Here is a 22865-nt window from a genome sequence, read left to right as displayed (position 1 = left end):
GGCTCCCGTTGCCCGTTTCCCTTCTGACGGGGGTTCACAGACAGCCGCCAGCCTGTGGCTTTGTCCCGGGGAGCCCTGGGGGCAGCCGTGTCGGCGGCTGGGGGAGGCTGTACTAGAAGGGTTGTGCGACCACCTGCAGACTGAATATTGAGTTGGTTTGGAAAGGGAAGTGCGCCAAAACCTAAAATATTTCGTTATTTGTATTCCTACGAAACTTTAGTTTTGGGTTAGACTGTTGCCGACAAAAGCTGAATAGAAACCATTCGCCCAGCGGGGCTGCCATGCATGGAAGGGAATCGAGTGTGCAGGGTGGGCTGTTGGGGTGCGTGGTGTCACTGGTGACATGAAGGTGGAAGGCAAGTTCAGCTTCATTGACTAGCATGGGGTGGGTTTCTTTATCACTCTTGTGTAAGGAATCAGGAAAATCTCTTGGAAAGTAAATCATTAATCACTGAATCAGAGTCACGTATAGTCGTGCCACTCTGTAGGTGAGGATTAGGCTTTTTCCAGCAGCTTGAAATGAAATTCCCTAAGGCTGAATACTTAGAGGGAGTTATGGTTTTGTTTTAAGGGATGTTTTTAACAACATTTAGTCATCATATTTGCATAATTTTAAAATGAAGTATGATAGATGAAGATCTGACCAAAACTGAAGAAACCTTTTTCAAGGGCCTTTCACCTGCATAGGATCTTAAGCAAATTTTGCAAATTCAAGCAAAAGCTTGGAAATGAGTGCCAAGTATTAACTCGGTGTCAGCAAATGAGAGCATGTATGCATTTGTATACACCTGTCTTCCCTAAGAGAATTCTTGCCAGAGGAAGCAGAATTTAAGGTAATCCTGTGTCCTGTTTTGCCAGCACTTGCCCATTTTATACCTCCAGTGCTATCTGACGTTCTGTAGGTAAGGTAAAAGTGCAATGTACTTAATAGCTGTTGAGAAATTAAGCCACTATTTCACTCCTTCATATTTATTTTTCTAAAATAGTTACACTTTCTGTTCAATAGAGGGAAGCTTAGTGGTATTTCCCATATTGAACTGAACTATTGTTCAGTGTGTGAGATAACAAAAGACTTAAGCCTTAGTTTGGATGAACATAAGCACTTAATTCAACTTTAGGTATTTATCTGCTGTCTGATCTTAAAAAGCTTCATCTCTCTGTGATCTGTTTCCTAATATGTAAAATGAGGAGGATGCATTTACCATCTGAAAATGGAGGAGGAAAATAAAAGTTTAGAACTTAAGAATTCACAGAATCACAGAATCATTAAGGTTGGAAGAGACCTCTAAGATCATTAAGCCCGACCATCAACCCAACACCACCATGCCCACTAAACCATGTCTTGAAGTGCCACATCCATGCGCTTCTTGAACACCTCCAGGGATGGTGACTCCACCACCTCCCTGGGCAGCCTGTTCCAGTGCTTGACAACCCTTGCAGTAAAGAAATTCCTCCTAATATCCAATTTAAACCTCCCCTGGCATAACTTCAGGCCATTTCCTTGTGGCCTAATATCCAATTTAAACCTCCCCTGGCACAGCTTCAGGCCATTTCCTCGTGGCCTAGCACTAGCTACAAGGGAGAAGAGACCAACACCCACCTCACTGCAGCCTCCTTTCAGGTAGTTGCAGAGAGCAATAAGGTCTACTCTCAGCCTCCTTCCTTTTCTCCAGGCTAAACAACCCCAGCTCCCTCAGCCGCTCCTCATAAGACTTGTGCTCCAGACCCTTCACCAGCTTCGTTGCCCTTCTCTGGACATGCTGCAGCCCCTCAATGTCCTTGCAGTGACAGGCCCAAAACTGAACCACAATATTCGAGGTGCGGCCTCACCAGTGCGGAGTACAGGGGAAAGATCACTTCCCCGCTCCTCCTGGCCACACTGTTCCTGATTCAAGCCAGGATGCCATTGGCCTTCTTGGCCACCTGGATGCATTGCTGGCTCATGTTCAACCGACTGTCAACCAGCACCCCCAGGTCCTTTTCTGCCTGGCAGCTCCAGCCACTCCTCCCCAAGCCTGTAGCACTACATCAGGTTTTTATGACCAAAGTGCAGGACCTGGCACTTGGCCTTGTTAAATCTCATACAGTTGACCTCAGCCCATCAATCCAACCTATCCAGGTCCCTCTGTAGAACTTTCCTACCCTCGAACAGATCAACACTCCCACCCCATTTGGTGTCATCTGCAAACTTGCTGAGGGAGCACTCAATCCTCTCATCCAGATCATTGATAAAGATGTTGAACAGGACTGGCCCCAAAACAGAGCCCTGGGGAGCACCGCTTGTGACTGGTCACAACTGGATTTAGCTCCATTCACCACAACTCTCTGTGCTCAGCTGTTCATCCAGTTTTTAGCCCCGCAAAGAGTACACCCGTCCAAGCCATGCCCAGCAGCTTCTCCAGGAGGGTGCTGTGGGAGATGATGTCAAAGACCCTTACTAAAGTCCAGGTAGACAACATCCACAGCCTTCCCCTCGTCCACCAAGCAGGTCACCTTGTCATAAAAGGAGATGAGATTGGTCAGGCAGGACCAAAATTAATCGGTTTTAGTTACCTTTGTAGAAATCACTAGGAATTTATATTTTCCAAAGAGATTTTGGCATTTCTTGGAAATGCTCAACTACTTACTCTATGGACACAGGAAAAGATTGCCTTGTAGTATTCTAGCACATCTTAGAATGGAAAAGAGAAATCGACACAGAAAATTATACTTTGTGATTTAACTAACTAAAAAAAACACAGGAAAAGATTGCCTTGTAGTATTCTAGTACATGTTAGAATGGAAAAGAGAAATAGACACAGAAAAATTATACTTTGTGGTTTAACTAACTAAAAAATTTAGAAAAAACATCATCGTTGTTAGGAAAATCTTCACATCATTTTAACACATGGAACTGTGATCTTCTGTAGTTATCTGTATCTAAGTACTGCAATTAAAAACCAATGTAGCACTTAATTTTGCTTGTGGCAGTAGCTGGAATCTTACAAGCTTGTCTCTACTAAGTAGGTACTTATTCATCACTCAGTGTATAAACTATTTGTGGCAATACTCTTCTTCTTGGTTTCAAGAGACATGGAAACATCTTTAGATTTTCAGGTGTTGGACCTAATGTTTAACAGCACCCCAGATAACCAAGTCTGGGTTTTTCCAACCCTGTCAGACACCGTGTACCAGACTCCCAGTACGTCTGCTGAGTAGACAGGCATTGTTTCAGCTATTCCTTGACTCAAGTGACGGCCCAGAACTGGACACAATATTCCAGATGCGGTCTCACCAGGGCAGAGTAGAGGGGGAGGAGAACCTCTCTCGACCTACTCACCACCCCCCTCCTGATACACCCCAGGATGCCATTGTTCTTTTTTTAAAAGTGATTGTGCTAATCTTCTTGAGTCTGTATCCTGTACCATAAGGTACATTCCTATAGAAAGACCCCCTCTTACTTTTTAAAGTAGCTGGTGGCATGCTGTCATTTGTGCTGTTAGGAACACATTCAGTGATGTGGGTATGTACTGCCAGTCTCTGGCTGGCCTAGCCGAAACATCAACATTTCACAGACCTGTCTCGATGTTCCAGCAATGCCTGTTACCTGTTTCTCACTTCCAATGGGTATTGTGGCAGGAGGGAGGAACATATCCTAATGATAGCAAAGTTGTCAATCCCCTCCTGCATGCTCCCAGTCCTGCACCCACTTTGCAGTGGAGACTAAGATGCTTTGCTGCAGCCCTCCTGTCAAAACAGCATCTGGGGGCTGCCCCGGCCTCCTGGCTGATTGGGCTCAGTGCTGGTGCCTCCCTGCACACATGGGCATCCCTGCTGGTGGGGCTGCCCTTCTTTCCCACAGACCAGTGTTTTGCAGACTGGATGGCTGTTTTGCCCTTGGTCATTTCAGGAAGGTAAGTCACAGCATCCTCCAAAGTGCAGGTGTTTTTCTGTAGACTGAGGTGGCATCATGGGAAGTGGCACGGTGTGTTCATCTCTGCTCATTAAATAAGGATTATCATGGCCAGGAGTAGCGTGCTTCTCAATCTCTGTGGATAGTAGGAAGAAGAATTAGTTTCATAAGAATTTGTTGGGTCAAAGGTGACCTTTAGCTGTGACACCACAATTTGCTCTTAGATGATGTCTGAATTAATTTGCTTAGATGTTACTTACATCAGAACAAATGGGGAAAGGGACTTTTTACGAGGGCATATAGTGACAGGGTGAGGGGTAATGGTTTTAAACTGGAAGAGGGTAGATTTAAACTAGATATCGGGAAGAAATTCTTTCCTGTGAGAGTGATGAGACACAGGTTGCCCAGGGAAGCTGTGGATGCCCCCTCCCTCGCAGTGTTCAAGGCCAGGTTGGACAGGGCTTGGGGCAGCCTGGTCTGGTGGGAGGTGTCCCTGCCCATGGCAGGGGTTGGACTGGATGGGCTTTAAGGTCCCTTCCAACCCAAACCATTCTGTGATTTTGTGATCTATGTGCTTTGGGTATTGGACATTTCATTGTGTTGGGCCTGTTGTCTTCCAACCACGTTGAATGAAAGGATGCTGTCTGTTTATGTTCCTTAAGACATCTGAAGATTGTATTTAAAATAAGTCATTACAATGAAAACATTATCAAGGGACTACATTGTTAGCTTCCTTTTTAGTGGTAGTTATCAGGAGGAATGGCTACAAGGTTAAAGAGCTGTGCCACATGGTAAGCCAGCTCTCCGTTGCCCAGGAGCATCTCCTTCATTGTCTATGGATAGTTCTGAGACTGTCAAATTCTGAAGTAGTGCATCTATTTGTGTTTTACAGATGATCTGTGCTGAGAGTTACTCCATGTTCCTGATAAAAGAAATAGAGTGAAACCAGTATTATTACTGATAATATCGTGCCTTGAAATGTCTACTTTCTAGTTGATAAAATACATGAAAATACTGATCAATGATTGGTAAATACTATGGTGCTTTGAAAAGTGCTATGAAGGATATCTGTGAGGTTCAGATCCTACATAGCTGTGTCAGGAATGTTTAAAAGGTCACAATATTTATTTGAAGATGAGGTGGGTTTGATTTGGTTTTTTTTAAGATCCATATATATATCTCAGATACTCTTGGTTATGGTAGAACATGAGTGAAAATGCAATAGCTTTCCCCACATCACTTGATGCATGGACCTTTATTTATGACTAAAAGCATCTTAACGCATTGTTAAAGTTTAATAGGTTATGTAGGCAGTGTTCAGTTAAGTAATATGGAGAAATAAATTCTTATTCCACAATAAGAGTGAGGAGAATGTCCATGTGTCAGTGTGAACTCTCATAAATGCATCCTGTTGGGTAAGATCAAACCAAATTAAATTACACTGAAAATTTAATTTCTAAAGTTTTCTTTCTCTCTTGTTTTCCAGTATAAGTACAGAGACCTAACTGTCCAGGAGACGACCAGTGTTATTACTCAGTACAAGGACCTCAAACCTGTAATGGATTCATATGGTTAGTCTGTGCATGAGAAAATTTTAGTTACTGAATTGTTGATGGTTTTGATATATTTGGTAATTTTTATGGGGAAAAAGGAGATTAAAGCTAGGAAACATAATTTGAGTTTCTTTCCTTGATCTTTGACATCAGTACTTAGAAACACAGGCAGTTGTTTTCTAAAATAAACTGTCTATATTACTGAGTCTAACTGACGTGCCAGAAGGTGTTGCATTTTTCACAGCTTAGCTTTTAGTTAATCACTCAGTGAAGTCGTCAGTTGGTGTCCTGAAATGGCTGGTGTTTTACAAATTTAGCTTTGCTACCGTATGAAGATATTTTTAGAGTTCTATTTAGAAAAACTGTAAATCAATGAACAAATACTTCATTAATAGTAGTGGTGGCAGTCCTTAAGAGTAGGAAGAAAGCACAGTCAGGTATACAGAAAATTCATATGAGCGGTTTTGTAATGTAAATTAATTATTACAATAGTTGCTTGTTAGCTATTTTAGAGGCTCTGAGTAGAGCGAGTTAAATGAAGATGATATCTAGAGTCGGCTCTGGAGGCTGTTTCACAAGATGCAGTGAGTCAACGTAGCTGCTGAGGTCTTCCTTCTTCTGATTACCCTTTTTTAACTGTCACCCGTGGGATTCCTCTGTGAGCTGATTTATATTACCAATACATCGTCAGAGGTTTTATAGTCGTCTGCTTTCTACATTCTTAATCTGGATTGAGAAGTGTTAAGAAGGGACATGAACAGGTGAAACATAGATTAGTTTTAACTTGAATAGCTGCTAGCCAGCAGCTGTCACAGAAATGAGAAATCATGCCATGCCTGGAGAATCAAAACCAAGAGTGAAGGGACAGTGGTTGGAAAAGCAACACAAGTTTGCATAATGATAGCGATCTGAATGGCAGACAACCTCGAGCTGCAGCGAGAAGCCCCTTTGTGTTACCTAACTCTTTCTAAGCTGCCTCAGAAAGGCTGAGCACAGAACCACTGACAGATACTTGATACTGTCTGGAGCAGTGAAATGAACAACAAGAGAATGGTTATATTGCTGTTGAGATGATTTCCAAATTCAGGTGAATATAGACAGCCCCATTTAGGTCCAAACATGTTCTGCCTGCCTTTGCAGAATATTAGCACCAAAAGAATTGTACACGATAAGCTACATTTGAAGTATAACTAGAAACTTTCAGGGGAAGTTAGGAAAATAGAAGCTTTATTACTAGAAATTGATTTATTTAGCCACGAGTAATCTATTGGATTGAAAGGGTGGGAAAACTAAATCCAGCAGCTCAGTAAACTGAGGTCAGGGTTCCTGTGCACTAAGTCTAAGATGTGACAGTGAGTCAAGTGTGCGCATTTCTTCCTCTTCAGTGTGTTGTTATTTGGTTAAATTACCTTTACTAATGATGTAATAAATATCTATGGCCCAGTAATTTTCCGTATTCTTGCTGACCTGTTTGTTTGGAAAAAACATAAGGAATTATTTATAATCGTAAAATGACAGGTTTTTTAATTAAGTTTGAGCTCAGATTATCTTTGCAGCAATTTGTATGATTTGCAGTTTGTATGGTTCCAACATGTTTTATTTGGTCTCTAAATGAGGAAACAGTTTTATTTGCAGAGAAGGTAGTTTAACAATAGTTAGTCATTAATTTCTCAGAAGTAAGTTATTCGTAAGAAGTTACCTGGCTGTAGACAATCATTTGCTAGCCCATAAATGTGCAAGAGCAGAATCCTTCAAGCTGAGTTTGTGTACATGTAACTTCTGAAAACTTATGCCAGTAAATAGATGGAGTATAACCTGAACAGAGGTTAGTGTAGCAAATATGTTTGTTTTAAATATACTGTGTTTGTTTTAAATATACTGGTTTTTCCCTTTCAGTTTTTAACGATGGCTCATCTAGGGAGTTGATGAGCCTCAGTGGAACCATTCCTGTGCCTTACAGAGGTATGCGTTTATCATTATTATCATCACCACCATTATTTTCTCAAATTGTGTGAAAAACTATTTAGATTTGTCCTGGTTCAGCTTCACTACTCCAGTGATCACTGTTTTCTTGAAACCTTTTACTTGTCCAAAGTATAACGTTTTAAATAAATTGTTCCCTATTTTTGCTATGGAGTAAAATTTTAACGTTGAACATTGCTTCTTCAGTCTTGTCCACCTTTATAACATCTGTGATCTTTCAGTACTGCACCTTTTTCAAGCTTCTTAATTGAATGAGGGTTGCAAACATTTATTGCTGCAGCTAACAGCAATTCAGATGAAGGTCTAATAATGTTGCATTGTAGGAGAAATGAGATAATGTATTAGTGGCAAATTGTCACCAAAATGAGGAATAAAACCCTCTAAACACCAATGCAGCATCACGAAGCAAGCATTCTTTATTTGACGTTGGGTGCATGGGGAGATTAATTCTGTAATGCCAGTTTTCTTGTCATATTTATACACAAAAGTTTCAAGATTAAGCAATCTAATTTACAATGATGGGTAGCAATTTAAATATAGTTATATTACATTTAAATATCTGCTGAATCATTTTCAGGTAAAACTGCACTTGCATACAAGGGGTCTATTGGTGGTTTCTGATGGTCTACAGTGGTTCTGAGACGACACCTCTTGGTGTCCTTTCCATGAGTGCTGAGTCTTTCTCTCATGGTCTTTCCTGGGAATTATTTCTATATTCCTCAGGTTGCTTATCTTGGTCTCAAACAGTGTTCTGCTGGTTTATCTGTAGCCCTTCAGAATATACTGGGATGTATCAGTCACAGTTAGAAAAGTCGTGTGTTTGAGGGCATTCTTGTTTGAAGCCTCTCGTAACAAAATTATAATTGTAAGTCAAAGTTTAATTGTTGTGAAAAATGTCGAGTTCTTGGCCATATTGTGAGCTCTTCACTGAGTGTTACTTTTAGATTTCAGCTTCAGCTTCTGACTGTGCAGTTGAATTTACTGGGTTTAGATTTTTTTTTACAAATCTGGATACAAGAGGACAGTTGAAGAGTTGGAGTAACTATTAAAATCCTTCAAAATATCTTTTCTAGGTAACACGTACAATATCCCAATTTGCTTGTGGCTGCTGGACACCTACCCTTTCAACCCCCCAATTTGTTTTGTTAAACCCACTAGCTCTATGACAATAAAGACTGGGAAGCATGTTGATGCAAATGGAAAGATATACCTTCCTTATCTGCATGAGTGGAAATATGTGAGTATATGGAACTTGAAATTCTCAAATAGCTCAGTTTTGAATTCCTTTAGATAGTTGTATCTTTTTTAATAAAAACCATAATCCTCTTTTTTTTTGAGGTCTTAAACCATTTTTAAATGAAAAAACTACTTATTATTTGTAATTTCTGAAAGTTCAGGATGTTGCATTCTGTTGCCTGGTTAATTGCATCTTCAGATGGAGTGTGTCTGATTAAACCTCCTTCTCTGGTGGGAGGCTGGTGTGGAGATCTGTGAGAGAAGAGTCTTTACAGAAGGGAAGTTACAAATTCCGTGAAATATCTCTGGGCTGAAATTAATCTCTTTTATTAAAATGGACTTGCAGTAGCACTTGGACTTCTTTATGTAGACGTTGCTGGAACTTTGAGTATATGGATATATTTGCTTTACCAATAAATGAAAACATTGAGCAGTGCAGGCCTCAGAGAAGTTTTGGCCAAAACATGGACTTGTAAAGAAGATGAACTGTGCTGACAAGGTCAGAAGAACGGTTTGAGATGCACAGTTCTGTAAAAAATTATTAACAGGAATAAATTTAGTAAACATGGGTGGAAGTTCAGCATTTGCATGGTAATAGTGGAAAATGAATGCCCAGATCAGGATGCAGGTCTTGCAGAAGCAAGAGGATCATCTAAGATCCAGGTGACACAGAAGTCGTTTAGTTTGAGAGATTGGTAAAAATAAGTAAGTGGATTATAGATCTAAGAAAATTTGGGACTAGGATGTTTGTTTCAGGAATAGGACGTTTATGCATTCATGATGCTTGTCCTTATTTTGGCAAAATAAAATCATGCCAATATTAAATATAGTTATAAACTGAGAAGCCTAGTTTGGCTATATTTTTGAAGGGTTTGTACCACTGCATAGTGGGTTAGAATACTCCTTTTCTTGAGAGATTATGAACCTGAGCAACAGCTATATCCTGTATGGAATTGATATTTCTGAAAACTTAGTGATCTGTGCTTTTTTCATGAGTGGGTTTAAGTTTTAAAAAAATTATTATAATTCATCATTGCACAGTCATCTTCAGTCATTTCCTGCCCTCCAGTTGATATGAAGCCATGCATTACCCAGTTTGTTCTGAGTATAAACACTGCTGCAGCTGTATTTTGCTGTACTGCTTTGAATACCAGCTGGCTGGCTTCGGAATCTGTAAAGAAATCCATAAGGATGTTAAATATATACATATATAAATACTTTAAAAAACACAAATAAAAGTGGCTTTTGAGAGCTGACGGATTGGTACCGTTGTGTTGTTATGCTCAAACTGCCCGTTACTGAAATCACCAACTTGTGGCTTGCTTTCCCTCACAGCCCCAGTCAGACTTGCTAGAACTGATCCAGGTCATGATTGTTGTATTTGGTGAGGAACCTCCAGTCTTTTCTCGGCCTACCACTTCTGCAAGCTACCCACCATATCAGGCAACGGGCCCACCAACTAGTAAGTGGTCATGGCTACTCATTTCTACAAGTACTCGTTAATATTCCTAAACATATTGTTGCTCTGCACGGTTTGTCAACAAATGTATTCTACTCTAGAGTGACTTTCTGTGTTGCTGGCTAATGAACTCACCTGTGCTATGCTTGACCTTTTTGAACTATGTTGGAAGAATGGGTGGGTTTTCCAACTTTTTGAAGGGAGGGAAAAATTAAGTTTGTATTTTGAGTGTGTCTGATTAAACCCCACACACACACCACACACACACGCACGCACGCACACACGCACGCACACACACGCACACCCCAAGCTCTGCAAAGCAACCAGTAACCTGTCAACGTTCAGAGATAACTTTAAAAAGAGATTATTCAGATTAGCTGTCTTTGTATCTTTTTAATTCTGATAATACAAGTCTATTTGTTAAGTTTCTTGCAACCATTGATTTCATAAGCAAAAGCATACTGCTGCTGTTTTCTGTGCTCACATTCCTGTTTGGTTGGTTTTTATTTTTTGATAATTGCTGGCTGAATATGGAAAAAACCCTGCCTTGATGACTTGGTACTCTGACTTAGCACTCATTCTTGCAAAAATTCTCAAGACTTTTAAAAGTCTTTTATTTCTTTAAACTTCTAGAGACATTTTAAAGGCTGGGGGTAGGTGGGTGTGGACGAAAAGAACTGGGAAACAGAGAATCCTAGTAATTTTTCTGATGTGAGACTGCATTGCATGGAAAAAAAACCCCAGTAGAGTAGACCTACTCAAGTCAAAGATTGTGACAGGAGGGGAGAGGGAGCAGATGAGCTGCAGGCTGTTTAATGGTATTATAACGGCTCTACATTAATTTAATGGTAGAGTAACTATATTTTGGCTTACATACTTTTACTGTCTTTTTAAGGCTGTGTCTGTTTTCTGTTGAAATACAGCTTTCATCAGATCATGGTGTTACATCTGAAAAGCTGAAGTACTCTTCATTAAAATTTCCAGCAGAAACCATTTTTAACAAGATCTTAGGTTCTTAACACATGAGAAGTGGGGTAGCAAAGATAAATGGGACCATTAGAGGTAGTTGGCTGTAGGTAAGTGTTTGGGACTTCCTAGCTTGTCCGGCGATAGCCCACCTGTAAGAGCACTGCATGACTCTACTGTTCTGATTTTCCAAGAACAGCGGGTGTCAGTACAAGTACAGTTTTAGTGGAGACTCTGACCTGTATGGTGCTGTAAGTTGAAACACACTCGGTTGCTCTTGTAGTCACTCAGTGTTAGCATAGCTGAAGTCATTTTAGTGGAAATGTTTCAGGACTTTCATATTGTTAATAGCTACGTAGTTTTAATAGTCTAGTGAGTTTTTCCTTATTTTACAGACATTTAGGTTTGGGGTGTTTTTAAGTTCTAGATACACTGTTTAGGGAGAAATTAAACCCTTTAAAAATTTGAATCATTGGCTCTTTTTTTTTTAAAGGATATTTGATGCAATATTCCTAAAATTACTAGAAATGTGGAATAAATATATTCAAAACATAATGTTTATAATAGAATTGTCAGATTTCCAAGAAGCAACTTAAAATTGCTAGGACTGTTAAGGCCTTAGACGTTTGTATATGCTGATAAAAAATTAAAAAAAAATAAAAGCGTAACTTATAAATGGCAGAAATTACTGGATGAGAACACGATTGGATTGTTAAACAGCTAATCAACTTGTGAAGACGAGCTACTCTGAAGGTGCTTAAATGATACAGTCATTATTTAGTGAGTAGAGAACGTTGGCTACATTGGAAAGGTTATTTTCTTTTTTCAGCTATTATATGAAAAATCAAGGCAGCTCTTCATCATCTTTAATGTCATCTTTAATATCATGCATTTTTTTTGAGTTCTCTAGCTGCATATACTTCTTACTTATCCACATTTTACTTAGTACAACTACTTTTGGATTTTTAAACTGATACCCATTTTTATCCATCCAAGTGTTTAGTTTCAAGTGATGATTAAAAAAATACGCAGTGAAAGGTGTTCTAGCCAGTCGTTCAATGGAACTTGTAATACACTTCAATTGCAGTTCTCGTGCTCTCACTCCAAGCAAAATACTCTTGAAAACATTTTAACCGCGGTTGATAGCAACGGTAGAATCTTCAGAAATGCAAATGTTGCCTACGTTTTGTGAAAATGTGTGTGGATACAGAAAGGAGATTGTGATGAGTTGATATGTAGAGGGAAGGTCTGCTAGTTTGGTCCCTTAGGTGTTTTGAGGGAAAGCAGCTGCCTTGCTCAGTTGGCACAGAGATGGCTCACGGCAAACATCTGCATGTGTTCCTCTTGCCAAGCTGCAGGAGAGCAGCCTGGGAAACATCTGGAAGTGCTGTGAGAAGTGGTGGCATTAGAGGATGCGGGGTACACCACAGTATTGAGGGGTTTTGGCCATAGAATGACGTCCCTTACTCTTGTTGTTTCATTGTGTTATACTGTATTCATTGCTCAATACTATTTTGAAAAGCATCTAACCGTAGCATAAGTACGTCTCACTAGAGTGATCTTAATATATATTAAACTTCTGAAAAGTAAAAATATACAAAATCATTATTTTATGTAGCTTCCTATGTGCCGGGCATTCCAGGTGGAATACCTGCCTATCCAGCAGGAAGCACTCCAAACCCTAGGTAAGAGCCCCTTTAAACCATCATCATTTACATAATAGACAGTTTCACTGCATAGTTTCCAGTCTTAGTTTTCTTATGGTATATTTATTGTATAATTATCGTGTTAGAGGTTTTATTTTAAAGTGACGACTGAATTCTTGTCTATAGCCAGAAGAAAGTTAGAGAAATGTTTAGCTTTCTTTGTGTTGATTGCTTCAAATACAATACACTTGGTGATAAATCTATTTTGGAAATTATTACCTAACTCACAGATGTTATCTTGCTTCACTTGTATATCAGATTCGCTTTTATAAGGTCAGTATGTTTACATGACATAGAAAGAAATGTGCCCCTAAAAGTTAGAGATTGTTGTTAGCATTGTTAGTGTTGTTTGGGGTAATTAGCAACTCAGAACACTGAACAAAACAAGTATACAGACCTTGACTCCAGCATAAATGTGGACTTAATTCAGAGCACTCTAAGAGAATTCAAAGGGCACCAAATTATTTTAAATTTTTTTAATCAATATAAAACCAAAACTTTTGAGTATATGATATAATGGTTTGCAGTCAAGCTTTTCCAGAACACTTGCAGCTTTGTCTTAGCAGACAGTCAGATGCCGATTGCTGCCTCCTAGTGTGTACCTGTATTTTTTCACATCATAATTCTTTTTATTATTAATATCCTTATGTCCTGATTTTGTGTTAGGACCATATGAGGAGTGGCTGTGGTATATAACATTTTGATTAAAAAAAAAAGATTAAAGCCCTGTAAGCATCAGGAAAGTGTGATGTAATGTTTTAAGGAGTGAAAAATGGGTATTCTGATAAGTTCTTATGGGAAGGTTTTTCCTCCTAAATACATTTATCTAAAGTGATCTTAATGTTTGTACGAAAATGAATAGAACTATTTTAAAAATAATATGATTTATGAATGAACAGAAAGGTTTTAAGAACTATTAAATTTGCAGTTATCTGGAGAGACACAGAATATGTTTATTTTAGATTTTGCATGTTTTCTTAGAATATTTTGTTTACTTATCTCTATGGTTAATACTCTGCTGTATGCAGGTATTTGTCAGTCTAGTATGGACTAATTTGAGTCCTTGTTTCAGTTGACAGTAAATGCATTTTAGAAAGGTGGTGTAGGCTTTCGTGTTACGTGTCATCTCACAGGTGTGTAAGTGAACAGATGAATACTTTTGCTTTCCTTCATCCTACAGAGCAGGGTTGAGAATTTCTGGAGAAGTTTCATCCTGCAACCGTATTTTGCACAACATTTTTCTGTTTCCGTAAAGCCGTTCAGAGGTCATCATGTAAACTGTTCTCATAATAACAATTATTAAATTGAAAATACAGTTTGTGAGTTTGTAGCTAGAATATTTTCTTTTGGATGCTTTTGGGGTTTTGTATGGCAAGTTAGAAATTGCATGGCAAGATTAAGAGATTGAAGAGAATTTGGAACGATCCAAATGCTTGACCAGGCAGTAACTAGATAGGTTTTCAGAAAAATGGTATCTTTAAATCATACCAGAAATGTAAATTGGGAAAGATGTTAATGTGACCAGAAGAAGTATAAGTTGGCTTGCAATTTAAACATTTTGTTATGTGAACAAATGTTTAACATAGTGCCGTAAAGATAATCTACATTGATGATGTTTTATATCTTTCTTTGTCAAAGCAGCTACCCAAACTTTCCTTACCCGGGTGGGGTTCCATTTCCAGCAACCACAAGTGTCCAGTACTACCCTTCTCAGCCTCCCGTGACTACTGTTGGTGAGTAGCTTTGAAAGGTTTTCTCTGAAGTGAAGCTTCCCTCTCTAACTGATACGTAGAGAAAGAAAATGGAAAAAGGGATGTATAGTTCTTCATCTGACCTTCCAGAGTATTGATCTTCAGGTTAAAAAGTTATTTAAAGGGAGCGTGAAATACATTTTACGTCCTTTGCCGTATATTTTATTCAGTCAGGAATGTGATAAATTCCTGGGCTTGTGCATCACCTCATGCCATGTTGTAATGCCAGATTTTGCAGTGGCAATTTGACATTAGGCTGATTTATTTGATGCAGTGAGTTGAAAGTCACACACCTACAGTGCATGGTTTATCTCTTGTGCCAAATGGAATGCAAACCTCTCTCTTTAATCATCCACTGTATTTACAGTATAATTTGTTGGGATTTTTTCAGTACAGGATTGTTTATTTTCTTTCAACTGCAAATGCTTATTTCCTATACAAATTGTTTGTCTATGGTTTATTGTCATAGTTTATTTAGGTGCATGTCAGGTGCTACAACTTTATATAGGTTTGTGTGGGTGGTGGTTGGGTGTTTCCTCCTATAGTGAGCTTAGTTTGAATTGAAGGAAAATACTAATTCAGAGTAGCGCAAGTTTTCAATAATAGCTGGTTTTTCAAATAGTCCTTCAGGCTTCTTCTTTCTGTTCTATAGCCTGCCATGAGTTACCTTTCTGATGCAGTTACTAGTTTGGTGGTTCTGTAAGGTCACTTCTGAAACCTGCCATGAGTTACCTTTCTGATGCAGTTACTGGTTTGGTGATTCTGTAAGGTCACTTCTGAAATCAGACTCTGCCTGGTAAAGGTTAAGGGTTTCAGTGCTCTCTGGATTTAATGGCTTTGTGCCATAACATCTTCCCTAGGCTGGGCTAATTATGGAAGCGACAGAAAATGCTACGGGTTCATGCTCTTTAAGAAGATATATAAAATCTAATTGAGCTGCATTTAAAAGGATCCTTTATATATTCAAAGACCTATTTCCTATCTGTTGACACTTCTATGTGAATTCTCATTGTGTTGGGTGTATTGTGATTTGAATTTTTTTATTGTCCTACTTTACTGCTAAAGGGAACCTTGTATAAAATCTCCCAGAGTGAAGGATATTGGGGGGTAGGAGAGGAAAGAACTGGAACTGATGGCTGGTTCTTCAGAGAATAATTCATTATGGCAAGTAACAGTAACTGAAATCATGCTAATGCAAGTCTTGAAGTGAAATCAGGCATTTTTGTTTTGATTAGAAGCAGGTATATTTACAGTTGGCTGCCTTAAACAGAAAGTCCTGAACCATGACTAAACTCTTTGTACCAGATAGTTTGACTGACTCAGTTTAAGTTTTACTTCTTGCTGCAGAAAGTACTTACTGTTCTTTATTCCTTTTCATAAGCAGCAGCAGTGATGAATTCCTGGCTCTGTGCGTATGGTGCCATTTGACAGCTCCCGTTGCTGATTCTAACAGATAGTTAACCAAATATTAAAAATTATCTTTTTGACTGGCAACGGGGTGAATTGCTTAAGCCAGAACTGTAAATCAGATCAAGTGTTGGGACATTTATATTTTCATAAGGCTATCTTTGCACCAGTTGATTAATAATTCAGTCTCTTTTTTTTCCAATAATAATCAGCTTATTTGAAAAAAAAAACAACCATATTCTGGTGCAGTTTGTATTTAAGTGCTCACATTAGTAATTATCAAAATCTGATACTGTCTTAATTGTAGAGGAATTTGCTGGATTAGTAAGCATGATGTGCATCTTCCCACAGTTCCTCTCATGTTACTTGCATAGCTTTATTTTTGCAGATGCCTGGCTTGCTACGGGTTTGGTGGACAGGAGTAGGGTAAAAGAGAAACGAATTAATGCAGCCTTGTTCTGTTAGCAGCAGAAGTCCAAAAATTCCTCTGAGTGTTTTAAGGATTCTGATGTGTGCAGTCTTGTTCATAGAATACAAACTGACATTTCAAATAGAGATTTTAGCCCTATTTTTAAAATATATTTTTTTCCACTCAGATACTTGTTTCTCAAGGCAGTTTAGATTTTTAAACTGTGTTCTGGATTGTTGCTGATTATCAGGAAGACACCCAGCCTACCCCAAGAAGACTGTAATGTTGAAATTTCACTAAGCAGCCCACTCTTTTCCTGAAAAACTGTAGTAAAAATATTGTAATATTATTTCTGGCTAAGAGTAGTTTAATTATTGAGTACTCTCAATAACATGTGTTCAAAAATGTATTTATCACTGTTTGTGTAATTTGCTCTAAGAGGACCAATATTTGAACATTGTGTTTAAATGGTAAAATTAATACGTGATTCGAGTTGCTCCTTTGCTTTTGCATCTTCTGAGGGCCTGTGATTATTAGTGAAGATATTGAGGAGCCTTTATGAGTGTTTTTTCACTTTGTACTTTTTTGAGATCTAGGGTACTGGGAAATACGATGCACACAGTGCCATAACAACTTCAGGGGTTTTGATCATTGTCTCTCTGGATAGAAAGACTCTGGTAAAACCTTTTTTTTTTTTTGCAAATTTTATTTCCAGTTACAGAACTTCAGTTCTCTCTACATTTCAGCCATGAAAGTTGAAGAGTTTAGGCACAAAACCTGCTGTAATTCTTGCTTTGTTAGTAGCTGTTACAATTGGTTGAAATTTCACTGATCTAGAAGGTGTGAGGCACGAGCGTGAGGAAACCGTGACACTCCGGTTTTTCTCATAGCAGAATGGTTGAAGTGGCTTGTGGTAAATGCGGATGTGACTCTGCACCCAGTAGCTACCTGACATTCTCTAGAGCAGTCGGAGTTTCCTGGTCTGCAGATGCACAGCACTTCCTGTGACAGACATGCAGGATTTACCTTTCTGTTGAAAAAGGTGTTAGTGACAGAGTCTTGAAATTAGGTAATCTCACTGAAAGGCTGATTTGCCAAAACAATAGTAATATTCAGGCTTACATGTGAAGGCCTCTAGTGCTTTAGAGGGAGAGGGACTAACGAAATATATTAGAAATTTTTTTAAATTATATTTTCTAGTATTGCTGCATCAAAATGTGATTTAATAAACTGAAATTACAAGTCATACCTATCAGTCTAAGCAATCAAAAAAGGTAGTAACTTCAGTTGTTGTAAATCAGTTGCATAGCAGCCTCTGTTGCTGTTTAACATTGATCATTTACAGAAGCTAGTTACGTAAAACTAGAACAATACTGGTGAGTAGTTTGTTTCACCACTACTGAAATCACTACCCTGAGTTTCTGGGTACAGTGGACCAAGTGAAAATGGCAAATCAGCGTACCTGCAGTCAAATTGTATGTCTTCATCTTTGTCTTAGCTTTACCTAAAAGAGCTGTGCTCGCTTTTGTTAGAATCACATTGCATAACTAATTCCGCAGAATCTCTGTATGCTTGACTAATACTTTTTATTCAACAAACATTAAAGAAGTATTTTATCCAGAGAGAATTTTTACGGGTTCTTTATGGGAGCCGTTACCTCATTTTATAAAGCCGTGCTCCCCCTGACCCTGCTCCAATTGCAGAACCATCCTGCAGAAGTTTAAAAACAGAAATGGTGGGCCCAGTATAACACTGAATATGTATCTAAAATACCTAAAGTATCTTTTTCGTTGAATTTATACTTGTTAGCTTAGTATTCTTCTATTCTTATTACTCTTCAAAAAACCACAAAAAACCCCACAGTAACTGGCAAGCCTCAAGGCAGAGCACCTGCAGGCAAACGCACTGTCTCACGCCAGCCGTTACATTAATTGTGGTTGAGTACATGTATCTATTAATTCCTGTACAGTTTACCAGAAATTTATTCTTCTTTTAAAGACTCAGGCTATCAACATTTGTAGACTGCTAGCTCGTTTTTAAATTAAAGGAAAATTGCAGATATGGGAATAGTAAAGTGACTGAACGAATGCATGCTCTTAAATTTATTTGTGTAGAGCTTAATGTGTTTTATCTCTGTGTAGTCTCATCACTGCTTCCAAAAATTATTATGAAAAACAGTTTATTTTACTGTCTCATATTGCTAAAGTACATACAGCAAGTTAGCCTGGTTTTGTTTTTTGTTTTTCAAATTGGCCTTTTACTGAAGCAGTGCAGAACAGAGTTAATTTTATGCTTGTGAATTTTCTTGTGCAGGACCCAGTAGAGATGGAACTATCAGTGAGGATACCATTCGAGCTTCCCTTATTTCAGCCGTCAGTGATAAGCTGAGATGGCGAATGAAAGAAGAAATGGATCGCGCACAAGCTGAGCTCAATGCCTTGAAACGAACAGAAGAGGACCTGAAGAAAGGACACCAGAAACTGGAAGAGATGGTAACTCGCCTGGATCAAGAAGTGGTAAGCTGAGAGGAAGCACTGCTCTGTATCTAAGTTTTCCTAGCCGAGAACAGAAGCCTGTAATTAATTCATTATTAAGCACGATGGAAATACGAAAGCTTCCAGTGTATTGCTCTTCTGTTCTCCTTTCAAACTGAGGTGCATGTGTTCAGACTGAAGCAAGTCAGAAATAGCAGTGACTGTAAGAGGCATTGTCCTGAATGTATCTTACAAAATTCATTGTTTAGTAGTAGAGGAACCGTATTATTTTTCCCCATCCTCTCTGTGAAAGGTGTCAGTAGTGTGAGATTATTTCATAATTGTGCCTCAGTTTCTGAATAATAATGTGTGACAGGAGCACTGGAGAACATTTCGGTGCCTTAGTGCAGAGACGCTGGTTTTAGTCACAGCCTCCTTGAGTAACCTGCAGACTTTTCCTTGCCCAGACAGGAGTCTCTCCTACTCAGTATGCTCAGAAATTCCTGTAGTTTTTCATTAAGGCTGGACATCTGCTTAGTCCATCTGCTCCTTGCATTACTGCTCAGGAATAAGATTTTGGGATTGATGAGTAGTTTCTGAAACCAGCTCAGTGCTCAGATATGGTTTTAAAAAAATTACTTAGAAATTATTAATAAGAACTAGAGAACAGGGGGTGTACCATCGCATCAGCATATAAGTCTGTGATGTTCACATTTGAAATGTAGGGTGTAATTCTAGTCTGTCCCATATTGGAAAGAAAGGACGTAATAGAACTGCCGATGTTTGATGCAAAGGCAAGAAGAATGATCCAGCATATCAGGCAGCTTCCATATAAGATATGACTTAGTAAGCTCGGGCTTCCATCTGGAAAAAAGAGTGGGGACAGAGAGAGGGGAATATGAGAATGGTCTGTACAGCTTTGAGTGAGGTACTTCTACAGATGCAGTTAAATTATAGTTACCATCAGTGGTTAAAAGCCAGTGAATTTTGTTTCCTGTCAATACAGTTAAGTGTTTGTGTGACCCATGCTCAGTAAACTTGTATAGGAACTTACTCCAAAAGACATTACCAAATGAAATAATTGTTTTGGCTTTGTTTTTATTATCTTTAACTAGTTTAAATGGTTATTTTTCCTTATGTGGCAGCTTCAGAATACTTAAGGACTGTTAGCGTGCCTTCTCTACAGTTATAAATTGGTAAAGGATTGACATTATCTAAAGCAGCCTTTACTTTTTTAAAATGAAAGAATACAAGATCTATAGATTGGTAGCTCTTTCTTTTGTAAAAATGATAGTAGAAATGAGTAGAGAATTCAAGAATTAACTGGCATGTCTAAAAGTCTTTCATCTTGACAGTTGTAAGAAGACATTCGGCTCTCAAGACCTAGGAAATAAACATCTTAATTGTTTTTAGGCTGAAGTTGACAAGAACATTGAACTTCTCAAGAAAAAGGATGAGGAGCTCAGTTCTGCCTTAGAGAAAATGGAAAGTCAGTCAGAAAACAATGACATAGATGAAGTTATTATTCCTACAGCACCACTTTACAAGCAGATCCTGAACTTATATGCAGAGGAAAATGCAATTGAAGACACCATCTTCTATCTTGGGGAAGCGTTGAGACGTGGAGTGATAGATCTAGATGTCTTTTTAAAGGTAGGTTTCTTGGGAGGTTTTTAAGACGGACATTTTGAAGATGTTTAAATGCTTTGAACTCTTTTGTTCAGCTTATTAATGTGATTTCTTCACTCAAGACAATCCCCTAAGAACATGAATACCTTTGTGCTGAAACATAATTTTTAAAAGAGGAATTTCAGAATTAAGCTAAAAGACCAATTTTAAAAGCATTATAGGTAGGAAGTCATTTATCATTAGATGAGTGCAACAGTGTCAACATAAGCTTTCCATTGGGATGCATCCCAGTTCTGGAGAAACTAACTTGAAGGGTGATTGGACTATTCAGACAGCTCTTCACTTGCAGTCTATGGATGCTTCTGCTGAGGCAGCCAGTGAAGTGTTAGAATAGTAGAGAAAAAAAACCAGCTAGTTTTTTGTGTCTAGCAGAGACCTTCTTAGGCAATTTGTTCCCTTTGCTGTCCTTAATGCTGAAAGTTTTCATAATACCTGATCTAATAACCTTCCTTTATTGTGAACATATGTGCATGTGATGGCACATGAAATAGAAACAGATCTGTTGTTATTTTGAAAATATTAAAATCACTTTTTAACGTGAAATAAAACTACACACAATGTGTATGTCTGCGTAATTAGCGTTGCCATTGGATCTGGAAAGATCAGTGTGCACAAGTGTTAGTAGTCTGTACTGGGGCCACTGGGTAACAGGAGTTACCAGTCCTTCCTTTTCTAACGGTTGAGGTTAGCTTCAGCTTTGCTTTTAACATCCAGTGTACAATGCACTACACAGAGACATTATTTTCTCCTTACGTAGCTTGCTAGTTCTGTTTGTCTGTTGTTAAAAGAACTGTTCTCTGCCCCGTGGGAAGTCCGTTAGTCCGACTTCACCTTGGAGTACATGTTACTAGTTTTCTCTTTGGTAAGAATATGTGCAGAGTTAATAATTAAAATAGAAAAAAAATACTATGGTGATTGCATTTACTATTAATCTGTAAGTGTTTTTAACCCAAGAAAATGCCATTTAGTAGTCTAAAGCACTTAGTGTTTCCAAAAAACTAACATCCTGTTGGTCATGGAATGTGTCATGCTCTGAAAATTGTATTGCAGAATAATGAACGTTATGTCAAAACTTGCTCAATAGCCAGCTGTTCCTGTTCTTTCTTTCTGCAGCACGTTCGTCTTCTGTCTCGCAAGCAGTTCCAGCTGAGGGCATTAATGCAGAAGGCAAGGAAGACTGCTGGACTCAGTGATCTCTACTAAATTCTCAGACTTCAGCTGGGAAGTTAGATTTCCTTATGAAGCAGTCATTCTCTTGATATTTCTCTTAATCAGTAGGTGCCCAGAATAAGTTATTACATCATTCAAGTGTAAGATATTTTGAATCAATAATATATTTTCTTTTTGGTAAAGACTAGCTTTTATTAATGCACTTTCTATCTCCTGTAATCTTTGTGCTAGTGGACTTACGCTGAATAAAACTTGTTGCATATTTTCTTCCTCTACAGAACTGGGTATGATGCGCTTTCTTTGCAAACAGGCCTGGCTTATGCAGTGTCACCACACTTTCACTTCTGAAATTTGGAAGATATTTCAGTGTCCCGAACTGCAAAAGTTCATGTTTCCATGTCACTAACCTTTATTATGACAAATGAAACCTGGAAACTCAAAATTTCAAGGCCCTGCTGGTTGATTTAGCTGTTGACATCCAAGGATTGTTTTCTTGAAGTGAGCTTAGTAATTGTTATATTGACTTGTGCATTCTACCATCAGATCATGGTCATAGTGGAGTGTACATTACGGTGCCTTGAGAAGCCTTGTTGCATATTGCATTTTTCCACTAGAAAATACTAGGAAAAAGAAAGGCTGCTCCATTTGGTGTTGCGCTACCTGCCAGGCAGAAAATGCAACACACCAGAGTGCCACAGGAGCATGGAGTCCAGCTGTGGTAGCTGGGACAGAGCTCACAGCAACAAGCCTGGTGGTTAAACACTGCTGTCTGCCAAAGAGGGTGTCAGACAGAGCATGTCCCAGCTTGGAGTACTGTGAGGATTCATGGTGCTGCTCTTGTCACCTGGCAGCAGCATGTTGCTGTCCTCCTGTAGCTTTTGTAGGCTATCTCAGCAAAGCTTGCTTGAAAACTAAAGTTTCTTGGTCTCGGCACAGTAATCACCATGGCTCAAAACTGAGTGTTTGTCCTAAGGCTTTCCATGTTTACCATTGGATCTGAAGAGAATGCAGTTCCTATTGAAAAGCTGTGAGAGACTTCATGTAGTAAAAATTGTGAGTCCTGTGCATCTTCTGAAAGCTTTGAAAATTACTTCATTCCATCTTCCTGACATCTTCATAGTCACTATTGCTGTGTGCTCTCTTTCCAGGTGCTATTTTTCTCATAGATCC

The 22865-nt window shown here is 38.7% G+C and overlaps 1 protein-coding gene across 1 annotated transcript; it reads left to right on the top strand.

The window, feature by feature from the left end:
* Nucleotides 1–5372: 5372 nt before the first annotated feature.
* TSG101 (tumor susceptibility 101) lies at nt 5373–21970 on the top strand. The gene is made up of 9 exons (XM_010180858.1): nt 5373–5463; nt 7342–7407; nt 8502–8665; nt 10000–10126; nt 12708–12774; nt 14437–14528; nt 18676–18878; nt 20250–20489; nt 21639–21970. Exons 1-9 carry the CDS (start codon nt 5451–5453, stop codon nt 21726–21728), a joined length of 1062 nt encoding a protein of 353 aa, XP_010179160.1. The 5' UTR covers nt 5373–5450; the 3' UTR covers nt 21729–21970.
* Nucleotides 21971–22865: the final 895 nt, after the last annotated feature.

This window comes from Mesitornis unicolor, unplaced genomic scaffold, assembly GCF_000695765.1.
Source record: "Mesitornis unicolor isolate BGI_N332 unplaced genomic scaffold, ASM69576v1 scaffold5073, whole genome shotgun sequence".
In the NCBI taxonomy this organism is placed as follows: domain Eukaryota; kingdom Metazoa; phylum Chordata; class Aves; order Mesitornithiformes; family Mesitornithidae; genus Mesitornis; species Mesitornis unicolor.
This window is presented reverse-complemented; position numbering and strand designations above follow the sequence as displayed.